Here is a 16367-nt window from a genome sequence, read left to right on the forward strand (position 1 = left end):
CTGGACTCTTTTGGAATATTTTGCTGAATTTACACATCTATAATATTCAAACAACGGAACTTAACAAAAAAAAAAAAGGGTATACAGATGTATGTCCATTTTGTATCTGTGTATTCAAAGTAGTTAGGATAGATATATAGTTACATTCTCTTAATGAATAGAGCGATTTGTTCTAATGGTGTTTGTAAATAGGATATCATGTCCACATCTTGTACAGCAATTAACCACTAGGAAGAATGTATGCAATGTGTTAATTATTGAAACTGTCCTACCAATTTGATTTGAAAGGGTCTCATTGCTATTTATCAATAAAATTATGGGAAAAAAAGGGGGGCAGGGATATAACTTAGTACAAAGGCCCTGAGTTCAATCCTCAATGCTACAAAACACATTACAGCTAGACATGGTGGCTAGTGAACAACTGTAATTGCAATACTCAGGAAGCTGAGGCAGGGAGCATCATGAGTTTAGGACATAGCAAGTTCAAGGACAGCCTATACTACATACTTAGATTTTATCTCAAAGAAACAAAAAAATGCTTTCAAATTAGAAATTATATTCAAAATGAAAGTTCATTTATTTAAAAAGAACCTTAAGTCAGGTATGGTGGTGATGCCCATACTCCTAGCACTTGGGAGGCTGAGGTAGGATTGTCCTGAGATGAGGTCTGACTGGGAATATAGTGAGTTCAAGGTCCGTGTGAACTGCATGAGAAAGTCTCAAAAAACAAAACAAGTCAGGTGTGGTGGTACACATGAAGTTGAGGCAGGAGGATCACCATGAGTTTGAGGCCAGCCTGGGCTACATAGTGAGTTCAAGGCCAGCTTGCACTATAAAGTGAGACTGTGTCTCAAAACAAAATACAAAACAAAACAAAACAAATTTAGGGGTAGAAAGTGTAGTTCAATGGTGCAGTGCTTCTCCAGCATCCCCAAAGCTGTAGGTTTAATGCCCAGCACCAAAATATAAATAAATAAGATTCATAAGATTAGAAGTTTTTACATTTTAGAAATCTGTTTAATGTCTTGCCTAACAAAAGATGATTTCTGAATTATGAGTAACAAAGGCATATATTTTATTATTATTAGGAAAGTAATTTGTTATTTTTATTTTTTTCTCTTCAATCATGCTTCTCTACCTGCCAAGTTCAAAACTGCTGAAGACAATACTCTTGACCTTGCATTGCACAGATCCCTTAAAATAGTCCTGAGACACTTAGAAATCCCACACCAAAATTTGAAAACCATAGCCTTGGAGCATCCACTAAATATTAAGTAAAACAAAGAAGTATGGCTAATAGGCCAAAAGGTGGTAGAGGAGGTGTGTTACTTGAATGATATATTTACTACATATGTTAACAGATTAAACATACCAACATCTCCAAACTTTCAAAGCTGACTACACAAATTAATAATTTGCCATTTTGCTACCTATTTTAACTACACAAAATGGTATTCTTAACCCTCATTTTGAGCTTGTACTTTGACACATTTAGCCACATTATAAGTTAGAACAATTTTCCATAGAAAGTCGCTTAATACATCCATATATTTTTCCACTACTGTCACTGTGAATGAATACTGAATCAATGTAGGGCTTGCCAGCCTTTCAGAATTCACTGTACTCATTTATTGGAACTAATTCCAGGACAGGAGTTAGAAACTACACCCTTGCCTATGTGTCACTTTCGGAATGTACTTTTACACACACATACACACACACACAATCAGTAGAGGAATGTAACCTAGACACCACTTTATTTCCAGGGCATTGACCTCACAGCTTGGGCTAGTGTGCCTTCAGTACAAATCATTCTTTAATTCTGTCCACTCCCTACAAATGGTCCTACCCAACTCAACCAGATTTCACTTAACCTTTCATTTTCTGCCTGGGAGTGTTAGAATAATAACGCATTAAGAGACTTTGGCTTCTACAAACCTGCTAAATAAGAATTGGGGAAAAATCAACGCTGAATTGCTAATTTTTGATTTTGCCAAAGATAATAATTTTGAAAAAAAGCAATCTACAACCACTAATGACAATACATTAACACCCAAAAGCAAATCAAAAAGTCAAAATAAAAGTTGTTTTAATAAATATAACTTAAGGAAAACTGACATTAATCTGTCTTATACCATGGAAAAATGCACAAGGATATTTTTTTAAAACCCCAGGATTCAGGAATGAAAGTTCTGGGTCACAGGAGAGTTGGCAGGATCTGAGACCTAAAAGGACATGTTTCAAGATCTCAACTTTTATTCAAAGCCTAATTCAAATACTACCTTCTTGCAAAAATTTCCCTGATTTCCTCTTAATAGAGTAGCTTTTCTTTATAAATATCTCTAGCACTTAAGTCCAAACCACAATTAACTACAACACCATATAATACTGCATACTTATCAAACCTTACTGTTGTGGTTTAGATTTTAAGCCATGCTGGCCATGTGGGGAAGGACTGGTTGCCAGGTAATCGCACTATTTAGAGGTGGGACCTAACTGGAGAAGTTTGGTCTTTCTGGGGTCTGTGCTTAAGGGGCACATTTCTCTTTCTCTTTCTGGCCACCATGACATGAACAGTTTTATTTCACCATGTACTCCCTGATCTGATGCTTTGCCTTTCCACAGGCCCAATGTAACAGGCCACACAACTGAGGTCTGAAACTGAGTGTAAACCAACTGCTTTTTCCTAAATTATTTATTCCAGGTATAGTATTCAGTCACAGTGATAGAAAGCTAGCTAATATCTTCACCTTCCTGTCACTGAGAGCTTATGTTGCATAGGAACTCAAGTGGATATTAAATAGCCAAATGTAAAAAGGAGTGGGATTAACCTCAGATTTATCTGTGTGATCTGAATGTGTATTTGGATCCATCGCACTAGGTATTATGAGTATGACTCAAGCTTCGGTTTGACATGCACCCATGGCAACAGGAATAGCAGTCAGGTATAAATTGATAAATATATTCACTGGGTGTTATGGATATAGTAATATTAAAGTTATGTTCTTCCTATAATCAATCAAAAACAGCTAATACTATCCTTACTTAGTCTTGAATGCGTATGCATCTTGCCTAAGGTATTCAGATTCTTATTTAGGAGTGGGACATGGGTTAGGATCTTGCATTTTTAATAGGTGATACCTAGCCAGGTGTGGTGGCACACACCTATAATGTCAACAATCTGGGAGGTTGAAACAGGAGAATTCCAAATTAAAGCCCAGGCTGGGCCACCGAGTGAGACTGACCCCCTCCCCCTAAAAAAAAGGTTGGGAATGTGGCTCAGTACAAACCAAATCCCCAGTACAGTAAACCAAACAAACAAATACAAAGAAAAGGTGACGTCTGGTGCTGCTGGGTCTGCAGACCTACTACAGCATGCTCCACGCTCACTGCTAAGCCCCATAGGTCAAAGTCCTGCATCACCACTGAGGAGCTTTCTTTTCTGAAACTGGGAAACATAGTCTCACTAAATTGTGGGCTCAAACTTGGAATTCTCCTGCCTCAGTCTCTCAGAATGCTGGGATTATACTAAGCATTACCTGGCATCATCAGTAAACTTTCTAACAGTGAAGTCTAATTGTGTCCAACTCAAACCCCTTCAAAGGTTTCCCACCATGTATAGGGGCAGGGAATAGAGGCCTAACTGCTGAATATGACATATAAGCCTGCCTTTTTACTTGACTCCTACTTCTTTCTCAGCTGTTTCAATGAGCTGGATTTCGTAGCACAATGCCTTCACATAACAAAGGGCATGGTGATACACACCTATAATCCTAGTACTCTGAGAGGCTGAGACAGGAAGATCACAAATTTGAGCTCATCCTGGGCAATTTAGCAAGACCCTGTCTCAAAGCAAAAAATAGAATTTTAGTACATTGCTGCTGGAGTGAACACACACAAGAAAAAAAAATTTAAAAGGGCTAGAGGTATAGCTCAGTGCAAAGACCCTGGATTCATACTCTAGTACTCAGGGGGCCTGCCCTTTAGCTCAGTTCTTTAAGCACCTGCTTATGCAAACACAGTCAGGTGCAGGACACGCAGTTCAATCCCCAGCTCCACATGCCTTACCGGACTCACCCTGAAGGCAGCCTGAGCCAGCCAAAAAGAAAACAAACAACAACAACAACAAAACCCTCTCAAACAAACATAACATAATAGGGATATGGGTGTACTGTACCCCAAATATTACACAAGCAATTTATTCTTTATTTTCTTTGAAAGGTCTAACTTAATATACACATGTCTGAACGAAAGTGCTGTACTCTGTGTAGAAGATAAAATCCTACACACACCCTACTCCCACAGTGCTAGCAATCAAACTCAGGCAGTTATAATAGCCAACCAGAACCCCTTTTTTGAGACAGGGTCTCACTAAATTGCCCTGGCAGGAGTTGAATTTGTGATCCTTCCCAATATACTGGGATTATGGGTCTGTGCTATGGCCCCTGGCTTCTAATATCCCTTGCTAGCTTGACCCCAGAGCTCAGGTATATTGCTATATAGTACAGATCACAATCCCTGTTTATTTTTCAAAAGATAAAACTTTCGTAGCTACAGAAGCATGAAAAAAGGGAGTTGCAGATTTTTGCTTGTTTTAAGTTTATAGACAATTCAAATAGTGGCGGTGCTGTTCTGGGCACACTAAATGATTCAAGAAAATATGGCCGAATGGCAGCCGGTGTCAAGTGGCCAAGTGATTTAAGAGAGTCACTTGAAATTTAATGAGCTACACATAGACTTAACTTAATTGCAGATCTTTTTGTAAATATTAAACACACGGTGAAGAAAAGCATTTCCTAATTATAAAAGGCATAACTCTATTTCTAATTCACTTATACTCTACAGCACCATTTTTTTCTTCTTTCACTGTTCTTAACTAGTAACACACTTTCAAACTTAAAAAAATAAAATAAAATTTTCAGGTTTTATAAGTGATCTCAATCTTCAGGCCTGCCGTGCAGGCCCCACCCTGGGGTGTGCTGAGGTGGCAATTGAGACTGGGCATGGTGGTACATGCCTGTAATCCCAGCTCTTGGAAGCCTGTAAACAGGCAGATCACTATAAATCCGATCTAGTAGTGAGACCCTGAACACCCTGTAGGCCCTTCCCTAAAAAATACCAAAAATAAATAAATAAATAAATAAATACAAATAAATGAGTGATCTCTAATTTCACTCATAATATCACACCCTTGAAGACAGCTGAGTCTGTTATAAGTAGAAAAAGATAGCATTCTTTTAATACAGTCACTGAGTGTATGATTTATATGATCTCTAATCCCAATTACTGTCTTATCAAAAGCAGAGATGAGGAATAAGCTCTTTACTCTCTTTTTGGAGACAGGATCTTGCTATGTAGTTAAAACTGGCCTAGAACTCATGACAAGCCTCCTGCTTCTGAATGTTGGGATTACAGCCACCACTATGCCCAGCTGCTTCTGTTTTTGTTCTAGTATTTCCACAATAAATTACCTTTATCTCAATTTTTTTTACCCAATCATATTTTATTGTATTTATTTGTTTTGTGGAACCAGGGATTGAACGCAGGCCTCTGAGCCATTTCCCTGGCCTCTCATATTTTATTGGTACATTTTAATGATCACATTCATCACAGAGAATCTGTATCTGTACATGATATAACTTGTTTTCTCTCTTTATCTTACCTTCATCCATTCCTTCCCTCCCCATTTATAAAAGCAAAATTGTCCATTTTTCTTTAGCTTTTTCTTTCCTTCCCCTTCCCTTGTATTCCTTATTTGAGTATTTTCTTCCTATTTCACAATACCTATTATACATACACATTTCAGTCCTTATTTACACTTTCTTATACCAAAAAAAAAGCAGTATTTACACATATGTCCAATTTATTTTACTTAAAGAATATGATCTTAAGGTGCACCCATTTACCTAGAAATGTCTCAAATTTATCCTTTATGGCACAGTAGTACTCCACTGCAACCCCTAGCCCAAAAAACCCCATACATCTTTTAAAAAGGAGAGGAAGGTAATTTTATATGCTGTTGTAAGTTTTAACGTAACCAGTTTAGCTTCATTCCCGATCCCAAACAAGACATTAAACCACACCATGCAGAGAGATTTAAAGAACCAAAATGCATGTAGAAAGAAATCATCTATCCATATACATCTCCCTATCAAGAAGAATGCAGATCAACACTGACTAGGAAGGAAAGAATTAAGATATGCTAAAGTAAGTTATAAGAGATTATCAGTATTATGACTATCTTGTGCCCTTACTCATTCTCTTTCCACCTTTTACTGTTCCTATTTTCAAATCCTTCTTTTGTATCTATAAATTAGTGCAGCTAGTATGCATCTGAGTCCTTGAAAGTCTAAAGAAGGTCTTTTTTTTTTTTTTTGTATTTAGCACAGGGTCTACAGGGTCTCACTCCATAGATCGGACTCATAGTGATTCTCTCATTTTTCAGCCTCCCAAGTGCTGGCATAACAGGCACACGCCACCATGCCCAGTCTCAATTGCTGTCTCAGTGTGCCCCGGGAACGGGGCTGGCACAGCTCACAGGGGATTGAACCCTGGCAGCTGTGCTCTGCCTAAGCAGGCACTTTAGTCCGTTGAGCTATCAGGCTGACCCTTAAAGGTCTTTCTGATTTCACTTCCATCTTGACCCAACTTTCATGTGTCCTTCAGAATAAGCAAAAGAGCCAGAAGGTCAGACAACACTCTCAAGTGATCAGGAAACCATACTCACCTTCATGGGGTTTTCATCATATGTTGGGGTTCCCAGGTCCATCTCAGCTTCATGCTCAAGGCTGGCATCATCTCCTGGGCTTTCCCAAGTAGGTGGATCCCACTGAGTCTGCCTAGAAGGAGGTAAGAATAGCCATGCTGTCATGGCTAAAAAACAGAAATCTGCCACAGGTATCTGCGCATACACACATAAAATGCAACATACAGTGGACTGCAGAGTAAGTCAGCACTATGAGGTTGACATGTAACATCTTGTCTGCTTCTCAACCAACTCTTAATGTCCTAGAAATAGGCTTCAGAAGCACTTAAATAGTAGAGTAGGTATCTGCCTCCAGTATCTTTAGTAAATCAAGAGATCAGTATTGATTACACCTAAGTAAAATACAGTAAGTCAAATCGCAGTGCTGTCCCTGACCATGTTAAGAAAACTTTCCCTTTCTTTTAGAAATATCCATCCTGTACTGGGGATTAAACCTAAGGAATGCTGAGCTGCATCCCCAGCCCTCATTCTTTTTTTTAAAATTTATTTATTTATTTTTTTGTGTGTGTGGCCAGCTCAGCCACCAGGGGGCAGGGCTGGCTGGCATGTGGTGCTGGGGGATTGAACTGCGGTCCCTGTACTTTGCTAAGCTTGTTTTAAGTAGGTGCTTTAGACCACTGAGCCATCTCACCAGCCCCCCCGGCCCTCATTCTGAGATAGCCCAAGATGACCTTGAATTCCTGATCCTCCTACCTCAGCCTCTCAAGTAGCTAGGGTTATAGGCCATTGCCACCAAATACTGTAGGTGTTGAGTGTAATTCTGCCCCGTTGGTTTAATGATTGACAGGATGTACAGGTTAAAACCATGTGTTCTCTGCTAAAAATATTAACTGACTGCAAAAAGGACTTAGTTATGTTAACTCACTGAATGATTATAGCTGTTTTGAAAATAAGCAGGTGAACGGGGGGTAAGGGAGAATGGGGCAGGGAGAAGGGGGAGGAAGGAGAGGGAGATAATTTTTGACTCAGGTTTTCACTCCATGGTCAGCTCTTTTTTTTTTCTTTTTTTCTTTTTTTTTTTTTTTGCAGTACCAGGGATTAAACTAGGGATCTTGTGCTTTCCAGGCAGGTGCTTATGCTGCTGAGCCATATCCCTGACCTCAGGGAGAAAATTTTTGGTGCTAGGAATTCAAAACAGGGTCTGGAGCTTGCCAGGCAGGTGCTGTGCCATTGAGCTACATCCCTGGCCAAATATTTATTTTTCAAAGCTTGATATATAAGGTAAAAACTAGAACTAAGGATAGGATATTCATATTCAGGAGTCTGAAATCAGGTGTCAGAAGGAATGCTATGAGGACAGTCATCAATCTTTAGTCAGCAACCCTAAGTGCATTTGATGCACATCAATTTATGAATGACAATGAAAACAGCTTATATGTAACCTATAGAACTAGGTAAAAAACAAAATCAAGATTTCTAGATATATATGAAATCAAACTCAGGACCTTGTTGCACCTGCCAGGCAGGCACTGTCCTTCTATTAGAATGTATGGATCAAAAGCATGATTTTATTAAGAACACTAAAACAGATACATATAAATGTCTATTTGTAGGTGTCAAAAAAACCCTACCAAAAAGAGAAAAGGGTACACATATAAATAAATAAAGAAGATTGGCAGGTGGAGAAGTGCAGCAATATAACAAAAAGCTTGCTTTGGTCTTAAAAGTTTTGGGTGAATTTATAGAAACTGATTTTTAAAATCAATACATATTCAGTTAGCAACAAAATAATGGCTCATTTTAAAAAGATAATGTTAACAAGAGTAATGGTTTTCCAAGCAGAAAGCACAAAGAAAGAATACGTGACTTTACAAAAATATTAAACTTCTTTATACTATAAGATACCAAAAACAAAAGCATTTGCAATATTTTTTTAAATATTTATTTATTTATTTTATTTATTTGTGTGTGTGTGTGTGTGTGTGTGGCCAGCTCAGCCCACCAAGGGGCGGGGCTGGCTGGCATGTGGTGCTGGGGGATTGAACCGCGGTCCCTTGTGCTTTGCTAAGCTTGTTCTAAGTAGGTGCTTTAGACCACTGAGCCATCTCACCAGCCCGCAATATTCTTGAAGAAGAGAAATAATGAGATGATATGACGTCCCAAACAGGCAACTCACAAAAGAAACAAAGGCCAGTATTCTAATAAAGAATTTCCAATTTAATAATAAAAAAATTAGACATGAAATTGATCTCTTGCCTATTAGACAAGCTGAAGCGTTGACAAGAGGAAAAATGACATTTTTGCACATTTATTTGTGGAAATCTACATTGACTTCCATAAATTTTAGAAATGATAAACTGGGGGCCAGTGATATGGCTGAGTGGAATAAGTGCTTCCCTGGCAAGCAGCAAGGGCCTGAGTTCAATCTCCGGTTCTGCAAAAAAAGAAAAAAAAAGAAATGATAAACTGAAGTGGGCATGGCAGCATATGCTTGTAATCCTGGTACTTTGGGAGGCTGAGGCATAAAGATTCCAAGTTTGAATACTGTCCAGGCAACTTAGCAAGATCCTGTATCAAAGTAAAAAAGGGCTGTGGATGTAGCTCACTGTGAAGGCCTTAAGTTCAATTCCTAGCAATGGAAGGAAAGGAGGGAGGAGGAGAAGGGAAGGAATGGAAGGGGGAGAAAAAAAGACAACAACAACAAAACAAACCCTGACAAATTTCACAACATAAAACATGTATAGTTTTGGCCAACTATTTCACCTGTAAGAATCTACTTGGGGTTGGGGATGTAGCTCTGTTATACAGCACTTCCCTATCACCAGCAAGACCTGGGTTTAACACATTTCCACTGTCTGAACTACTAGTGGTACACTGGGACCTAATTATTATAGGTAGCTCAGTTAGGTAGAAATATTATAGACAGACAGACAAGACAGGGCTGGGCCTTCGAGAGGCCAGTGTAGAAAACAACTGTGGTTGGAAAGACAGTCACTGAAGGCCATCCTGCAAGAAAAAGAACTACTCACCCATACATTTGCCCTAGGGATGAACAGCAGTGACTGGTGTTCAAAGTAGGCATCAATCACCTTGGGGTGAGGACCGGACCTCCTTAACTCATCCCTTCCAGGAAAGTCCTCGTCTGCCCAGGTGTGCCTGCCTCGTGACTTGTTTCCCTCGCTGATCTTCATTTAATCAGTATTCACCCTAGCAACTGTCCTTGTAAACTTATTGACCAGTTTTGTCCTACCTCACAGCCATCCTATCATTTGTCACTGGATCAGTACTATCTAAGTGACTGTATTTGTATCTTATTGGTTATAGTTATGTCCAAACTTAAGCTTGTCTCACCTTGTGTGTTTGCTCAATTAAACACTCTTGAGAAGTGGGGTTGATGGCAACCCACTTTTCAGGATCCTTTTTACCCCTCTTAGGAGCTTTTCTTTCTCTCAATAAAATCTTTCTACACTTAACCTCCATCATTCCTAAAATTCATTCCTTTTTACAGAACATGAACTTGGAGTTTCTTTCCCCTTTATCAAACTCACTTTTATCTCACCACCTTTTTTGGTCTTTTTACTAATAAAATTAATAAAAAGCCACCAGATGAAACAGTCATACATGTACTGCTGGGTGGCTTCAGCCAGTGAAGCCACGAGTGGCATGGGAAAGAAACATGTTAATGCCTAGCACTGGAAAACAAAAGAATCTTAAAGATTATTGTTCATGAGAATGTCTAGGATTAGATCCACCTGATATAATTAGGGAGGGTTAAACAACATTTGGTAGCCCATCACCTTTGGTAAGTGAGGCAGACTACAAAACATGCAAAAAACACGGACAACGGATTACATACTGATGATTGTACACACATATGCAGAAAGCACGCAGATCTATATAAAACTATGCAACTAAAGAGGTTATCTTTGTTTTGATAGTAGGAATTTAATTCAGGCACTCAGAAGTACAAGTAAAGAACTTAACACACCACACCCCCAGGAATATTTTAAAAAGGTATTTTAAAAAACTGCCAGACAGTTGTCAGTGATGTTCTTTTCAGCATATTCATTTCCTGTTCACACTCTCCACGGTCATTTGTTTCATGCACGTCTACATGGTCTGTCCAAATAAAACAATTCTATTTTCTCAGAAAATAATTCTAAGTCTGTTTTTTACATATACAAGAATTGTCAAACTGAGTTCATGGATCGAATCCAGCCAACTACATATTTCTATAAGGATATTTTGTTTCTCTTTTTCCTTGTAGAGGGGATTGAACCCAGGGTTTTTCTTTTTTCTTCTATTTTGGGACAGGGTCCTGCTAAGTCACTTCTACCCAGGATGGACTTGTGTCCTACTACCTCAGCTTCCCAGAGTGCTAGAATTATAGATGTATACCATCACTACGTTTTGCTTCTAAAGTTTACTTTTATTTATTTTTGTATTTCTTAGTACAGGATCTACAGGGTCTCACTATGCAGATCGAACTTGTAGTGATCCTGTTTTCAGCCTCCCAAGCACTCGGATTACAAGCACATGCCACCATGCCCAGTCTCAATCTCTGTCTCAGCGCATGGGGCCAGCATGGCACGCTGGGGATCGAACCCCAGTCCCTGCATCTGCCTAAGCAGGTGCTTTAATCTGCTGAGCTATTTGGCTGCCCCTATAAAGCTTACCTGAACACAGACATATTATTTACACATCATCTGTAGTTGCTTACAAAATGCTAGCAGAATGCTAGCAGTTATGAAAGTAACTTTATAAACACTCTCATCTACTATATTAAAGTTACTACCATTTTTAAACAAATCATAGTTTTCTCCAAGAGTCTTATGGATTAAAAATACATCATAATCAGCTGAGCCTCATACTTCATGCCTATAATCGCAACTCATGCCTATAATCGCAACTACCTCAAGAGGCTGAGGTGAAAGGATTTCAAATTACAGGTCAGTCTCGCTCATTAGTGATACTCCATCTCAAAACAAACAAAAAACACCAAAACATATTTTAAAAATGCCAAAGTCTAAGGTCTAAAATATCTTTTAAGAAATGATTCTGAAAACTTAGCAAAACTAAAACACAGTGGGCAACCAATAACTATAAAACTGCCCTGACAGTGGCAGCTTCTTTGATCAAATGAAAGCATATTAGGGGACCCTCACATAGCCCTCTTACCTCGTGATCACATGGTAATAATAAATCTTCCCTTCTGGATCTCGTGCTGTCTTCCAGTTGGGAGGTAAGACAATAGTTTTGGGTTTGGGAGGAGATGGAGGTGGCAGATCCAGTAGATTATTTGTCACAACCATCTCAGGCTAGAAAAATACACATTTTTGATCAATGATATATCATTCAATTACCTTAAGAAGAGAAAAACAGCTCAATTAAGCATCTAGTTCTTAATGAAAGGATAAAGGAAAAATAAAATCTAGATAATTGCTAAAGAGACAATATATATAAAGAACATCAGGGATGTATCAGAAAGCTGACAGTGGCTTCAAAGTCACCATTCAAGATAATGCAGTAAAAATACCCAACTGTTTATCATTTAGAGCAGTATTAATCCAACTTTAAAAGATCAACACTACATAGCATATACTAATTTTGAGATACTGATTAGACAGCTACTTAAAAAACAAAAACTTAAAAAGCAAATATGGCAGAATGTTAATACTTTTCCATTATATTTTTCTGTATTTTCTGGAGGCTTAAAATTCCAAAGCTGCCATTTTAAAAACCTTAAGTGTTACAGGTTAAAAAACATAAAATACCTTAGTCACTATAATGAACCTGTCTGTTTCCCTCAAGTCCTTATTTTGAAGCCTTAACCCCACTGTAACTATACCTGGAAGTAATATCTTTAAAGATGTAATTAAGACTCAACTGAAAACATAAGGATGAGAAACTAATCCAACAGGACTTGGGGTCCATGCAAGAAAAGGACATACCAAGAGAAGATGCCTGCAGAGAACAGAGCCTGAGAGGACATAGTAAAAAGGTGGTCACTAAAACCAGGCATAGAGGTCTCTGGAGAAACCAAACCTGATACCTTGATCTGGGACTGCCCCCTCCATAATTATAAGAAAACAACTTTCTTTTGTTAAAGCAACTCAGTCTGGTGTTTTTGTCACAGCTGTCCTCGTAGACTAACATAATCACCATAAAGACAGATAGCCAATGTTCTGTATATGTAAACTGATAGCTTTACCTTTATCTGAGTAGTTAAAGATGAATATAAGACTCCAGACACAGATTAAATGTTCTCACACGAGTCTCTGAGCATCCCTGCTTTAAGTATATCCCTGTTTATCCTCTTCTTATTTTGCCAAGCTGGTGTTTTTGGCCCAGTTTTGATTTTTGCCTCCTCATTCCTACAGTGCTGTGGTTAGCCAGTAAAATGATCCTATCCTTCTGCGTTAACAATATTCTGAACCATCTGGTAGTGTCTACACTAACCTTACTATCTGTTTAGGCCAACTTCAGTTACCAGATTGGTGTGAAAGCCTTCAAGCATGTTACTCAACTATTAAGTCTTTCATGCCTTTTGCCATACCACTCTCTCATTTTCCATTTTATAAAAAACTAGTAACACTTCATTAAGACTTCATCACAACCTTCCACATGTTAAAAAACACCAAGCCTTTACTATACAACATAAACAGTGAAGTACATTAACATACTTCTACACCCCTAACCTAGGCTATAGTGACTAGCACAGTACCATAATCTAGTACTCACTATATACCAATAGATGCCTGGTCTAGAAAATTACTACTTCAAAAACTTATAAAGTACAAAAATATACAGTAAATAAAAACAATCCTAGGAGAAAAAAAAAATCAATAAAGGTATATATTGAATTAAATTTTAAATACAATTTTAAAAAGATTTTGTATGTAAGAGTTGAATGTATGCTCTGAGGGTACTCAAATAAAACTGATGACTATCTATATTATAGTATAAACAAAACCCCAAAACAAAAGAAAACCAAATACAAAGTAGACAGCCAATGACTTTTAGCAACTGAAATATTTCTTACTGGCTGTAAAGGTTGCGGCTGCCCTGGTGTAACTATTGTAGTCACGGTTGCAGTTGGCTGTACCACCACTCCTTGTGGGTGAGCTGTGAAAATCTGCTGTCCCTGGATATACTGAAGACTTGGCTGGGCATAACTCTAAAAGATAAAGTTAACAAATTAATAATTTGTACTCTTCTAGAGCTAATAAAACAGTAACCAATTTCCAAGATGACACATACTTACTGGCAGATAAATCCATTACATTTCTTGTAAACTTTACACGCATATATTTTGATGTAAATGTGTAAAACAATCTTTTGTTTAAGCATAAACATTTATTTTGATTTCACTTTATACTGAGAACACAGAAATTTTTTTCTCCCTCACGGACACTCTCCAATGGCTTTAATTTTTTATTTTATTTTATTTTTTTAATGGCTTTACTTTAAATGACACTGGGATGACATGTTGGTCCTAGGGACAGCCAAGTAGTATCATGCTGCTCTTTTTACCATGATAGTCTTTTTGTTATTAACTAGCAAGTTGCCCTGGTGGAGTAAGATTAAAGGGAGTGAACCATAGACAAAATGATCAAATTTCAAACTCATTTGTTTTAGCTTTATTTATTTATTTATTTATTTATTTTTTTTGCAGTACCAGAGATTGAACTCAGGACCCTGTGCTTGCCAGGCAAGCAATTATTCTACTGAGCTATCTCTCTAGGCCCATTTTAGCTTTCTGTAATCTTCTACAATGCAACCTCTACAAAGACAGAATTTAATGCACCTGAAAATTTCACATTAAAAAAAAAAATTACCACATTGATATACACATTCCATTAGGATGCAGAAAGCTCTTTCATATATATTTTCTTTTAATACAAACCACCTATGATGCACATTGCCTATGCCTAGAATTTCCTAAGAAATAAGTACCATGTCTAGGAATTAAACATACCCTGCAACTATTTGTCAATCACAACAAAGCCTACTTAAAAAAGTAACAAGAAACCTCAAAAATAACTTTGCTGAACTAAAAGGTGGTGACAGCTAAGGAATTGTATCCATTACTTAAAAACAGATTTGGAGCATGGTATGATTTGCAGCATGGTGTGGTGGCACACGTCTGAAATCCTAGTGCTCAGGAGGTTACAGCAGGAGGATCATTGCTTGCAAGTTCAAAACCAGCCTGGGTTAAAAGTCAGCTTGGGGCTGGTGAGATGGCTCAGTGGTCTAAAGCACCTACTTAGAACAAGCTTAGCAAAGCACAGGGACCACGGTTCAATCCCCCAGCACCACATGCCAGCCAGCCCCGCCCCCAGGTGGGCTGAGCTGGCCATACACACACACACACACACACACACACACACACACACACAAAGTCAGCTCAAAGCCAGTGAGCTGAACTGCATAGTGAAACCCTATCTCACAGAGACAGGAAAACAATAACAACAATGATGTGGATCCTATGGACTAAGACTCTACCATTAGTAAGTATTCCAAATACTAAATATAACAATCTTAGCAAATCTCCAAACTAGTAAGCCCTCCTGCCTCCTACCAACTGTACTGGGGATCAGACCCAGGGGCAATCTAACATTGACCGTCACCCCAGCCCTTTAATTTTTTTTTTTTTCTTTTGGGATAGGATTTTACTGTTCTCCTGAATGGCTTCCAACTTTTGAACCTTCTACCCAAATAGCAGGATTATAGGACTGCACTACCTACCGTCAGTGCATGTTCTCTATCATTGAGATACGCTCCCAGTCTTCAGATAAACACTTTTTGAGAGGATAGAGAAAGAGTAGGAAAGAAAAAAAAAAAAAAGGTAACAGTTGAAGCCAGGGGTGGTGGTATATAACTGTTAATCCCAGCAATAAAGATCATATGGGTAAGCCCGGCCTGAGCAGCTTAGCCCTGTCTCAAAATTAAAAGGATGTGCTAAGGAGAAAGTTGAGTGTGAAGGTCCTCAGTTCAATCCTTAGTACTAGGAAAAACAACAAAATGAACAAAGAATTTGACAAGATCAGAGAGTTAGAAAGGATTATCATGCAAACATTTTGAAGTATTAATTACTATAGAATTGAGTGGTGGTTTCTTTAGTATGGAGACAAGCTCCAAATGTTGTTTGTGAGGCAACTTCTAGACTGAAATATCATTGTATAGCTTGATCATGACCTATACTTACAGAATTAAATCCCAAAATTTATCTGTTCCTAAAATGTAAAACATATAACTCTGGTTTCTCTTCAGATCATATAAATCTTTCACCTTTTACTAAAATGTAAAAGATATGTTAAAGGAAGACAACTTACCATCAAAAGTAACAGAAGAGAATAATTTCCAAAGAAAAAGGTAAAGCATGCTGAACAACATCAGCACTGCTGGACAAATCACCCAAGATCACCGCATTCATTAGATCTATTGCTTTGTTGCTGTGTTTTGTTTTTGAGACAGAGTCTCACTGCGTAGCTCAGGTTGACCTTGAACTCACAGTGATTCTCCTGCCTCAGTCTGAGATCTACTGCTAAAATAAAGGAAGAATGAACATTTTTCAGGGTTTTATGGTACCTTTCCTTAACACTAAAGCCAGTGATAATCACATGCCAATTTAAACTAACAACAGTTGTAATTTTTTTTT

At 38.1% G+C, this 16367-nt stretch overlaps 1 protein-coding gene across 6 annotated transcripts in view; it reads right to left on the minus strand.

Moving 5' to 3' along the window:
• Setd2 (SET domain containing 2) overlaps positions 1-16367 on the minus strand; it is a 106390-nt gene that overhangs the window by 16043 nt on the left and 73980 nt on the right. For all 6 annotated transcript variants that reach the window (XR_002817974.1, XR_002817975.1, XR_002817976.1 and 3 more), the window contains exons 15-17: positions 13749-13883; positions 11885-12024; positions 6728-6839 (exon numbers count right to left, since the gene is read on the minus strand). Coding sequence is in view for 3 of the 6 variants with exons in the window: in XM_004640783.3 (XP_004640840.2) it covers positions 6728-6839; positions 11885-12024; positions 13749-13883 (387 nt within the window). In the remaining 3 variants the exon portion in view is untranslated. The remainder of the gene's footprint in view (positions 1-6727; positions 6840-11884; positions 12025-13748; positions 13884-16367) is intronic.

This window comes from Octodon degus, unplaced genomic scaffold (genome assembly GCF_000260255.1).
Source record: "Octodon degus isolate 3935 unplaced genomic scaffold, OctDeg1.0 scaffold00126, whole genome shotgun sequence".
Taxonomy (NCBI): Eukaryota; Metazoa; Chordata; class Mammalia; order Rodentia; family Octodontidae; genus Octodon; species Octodon degus.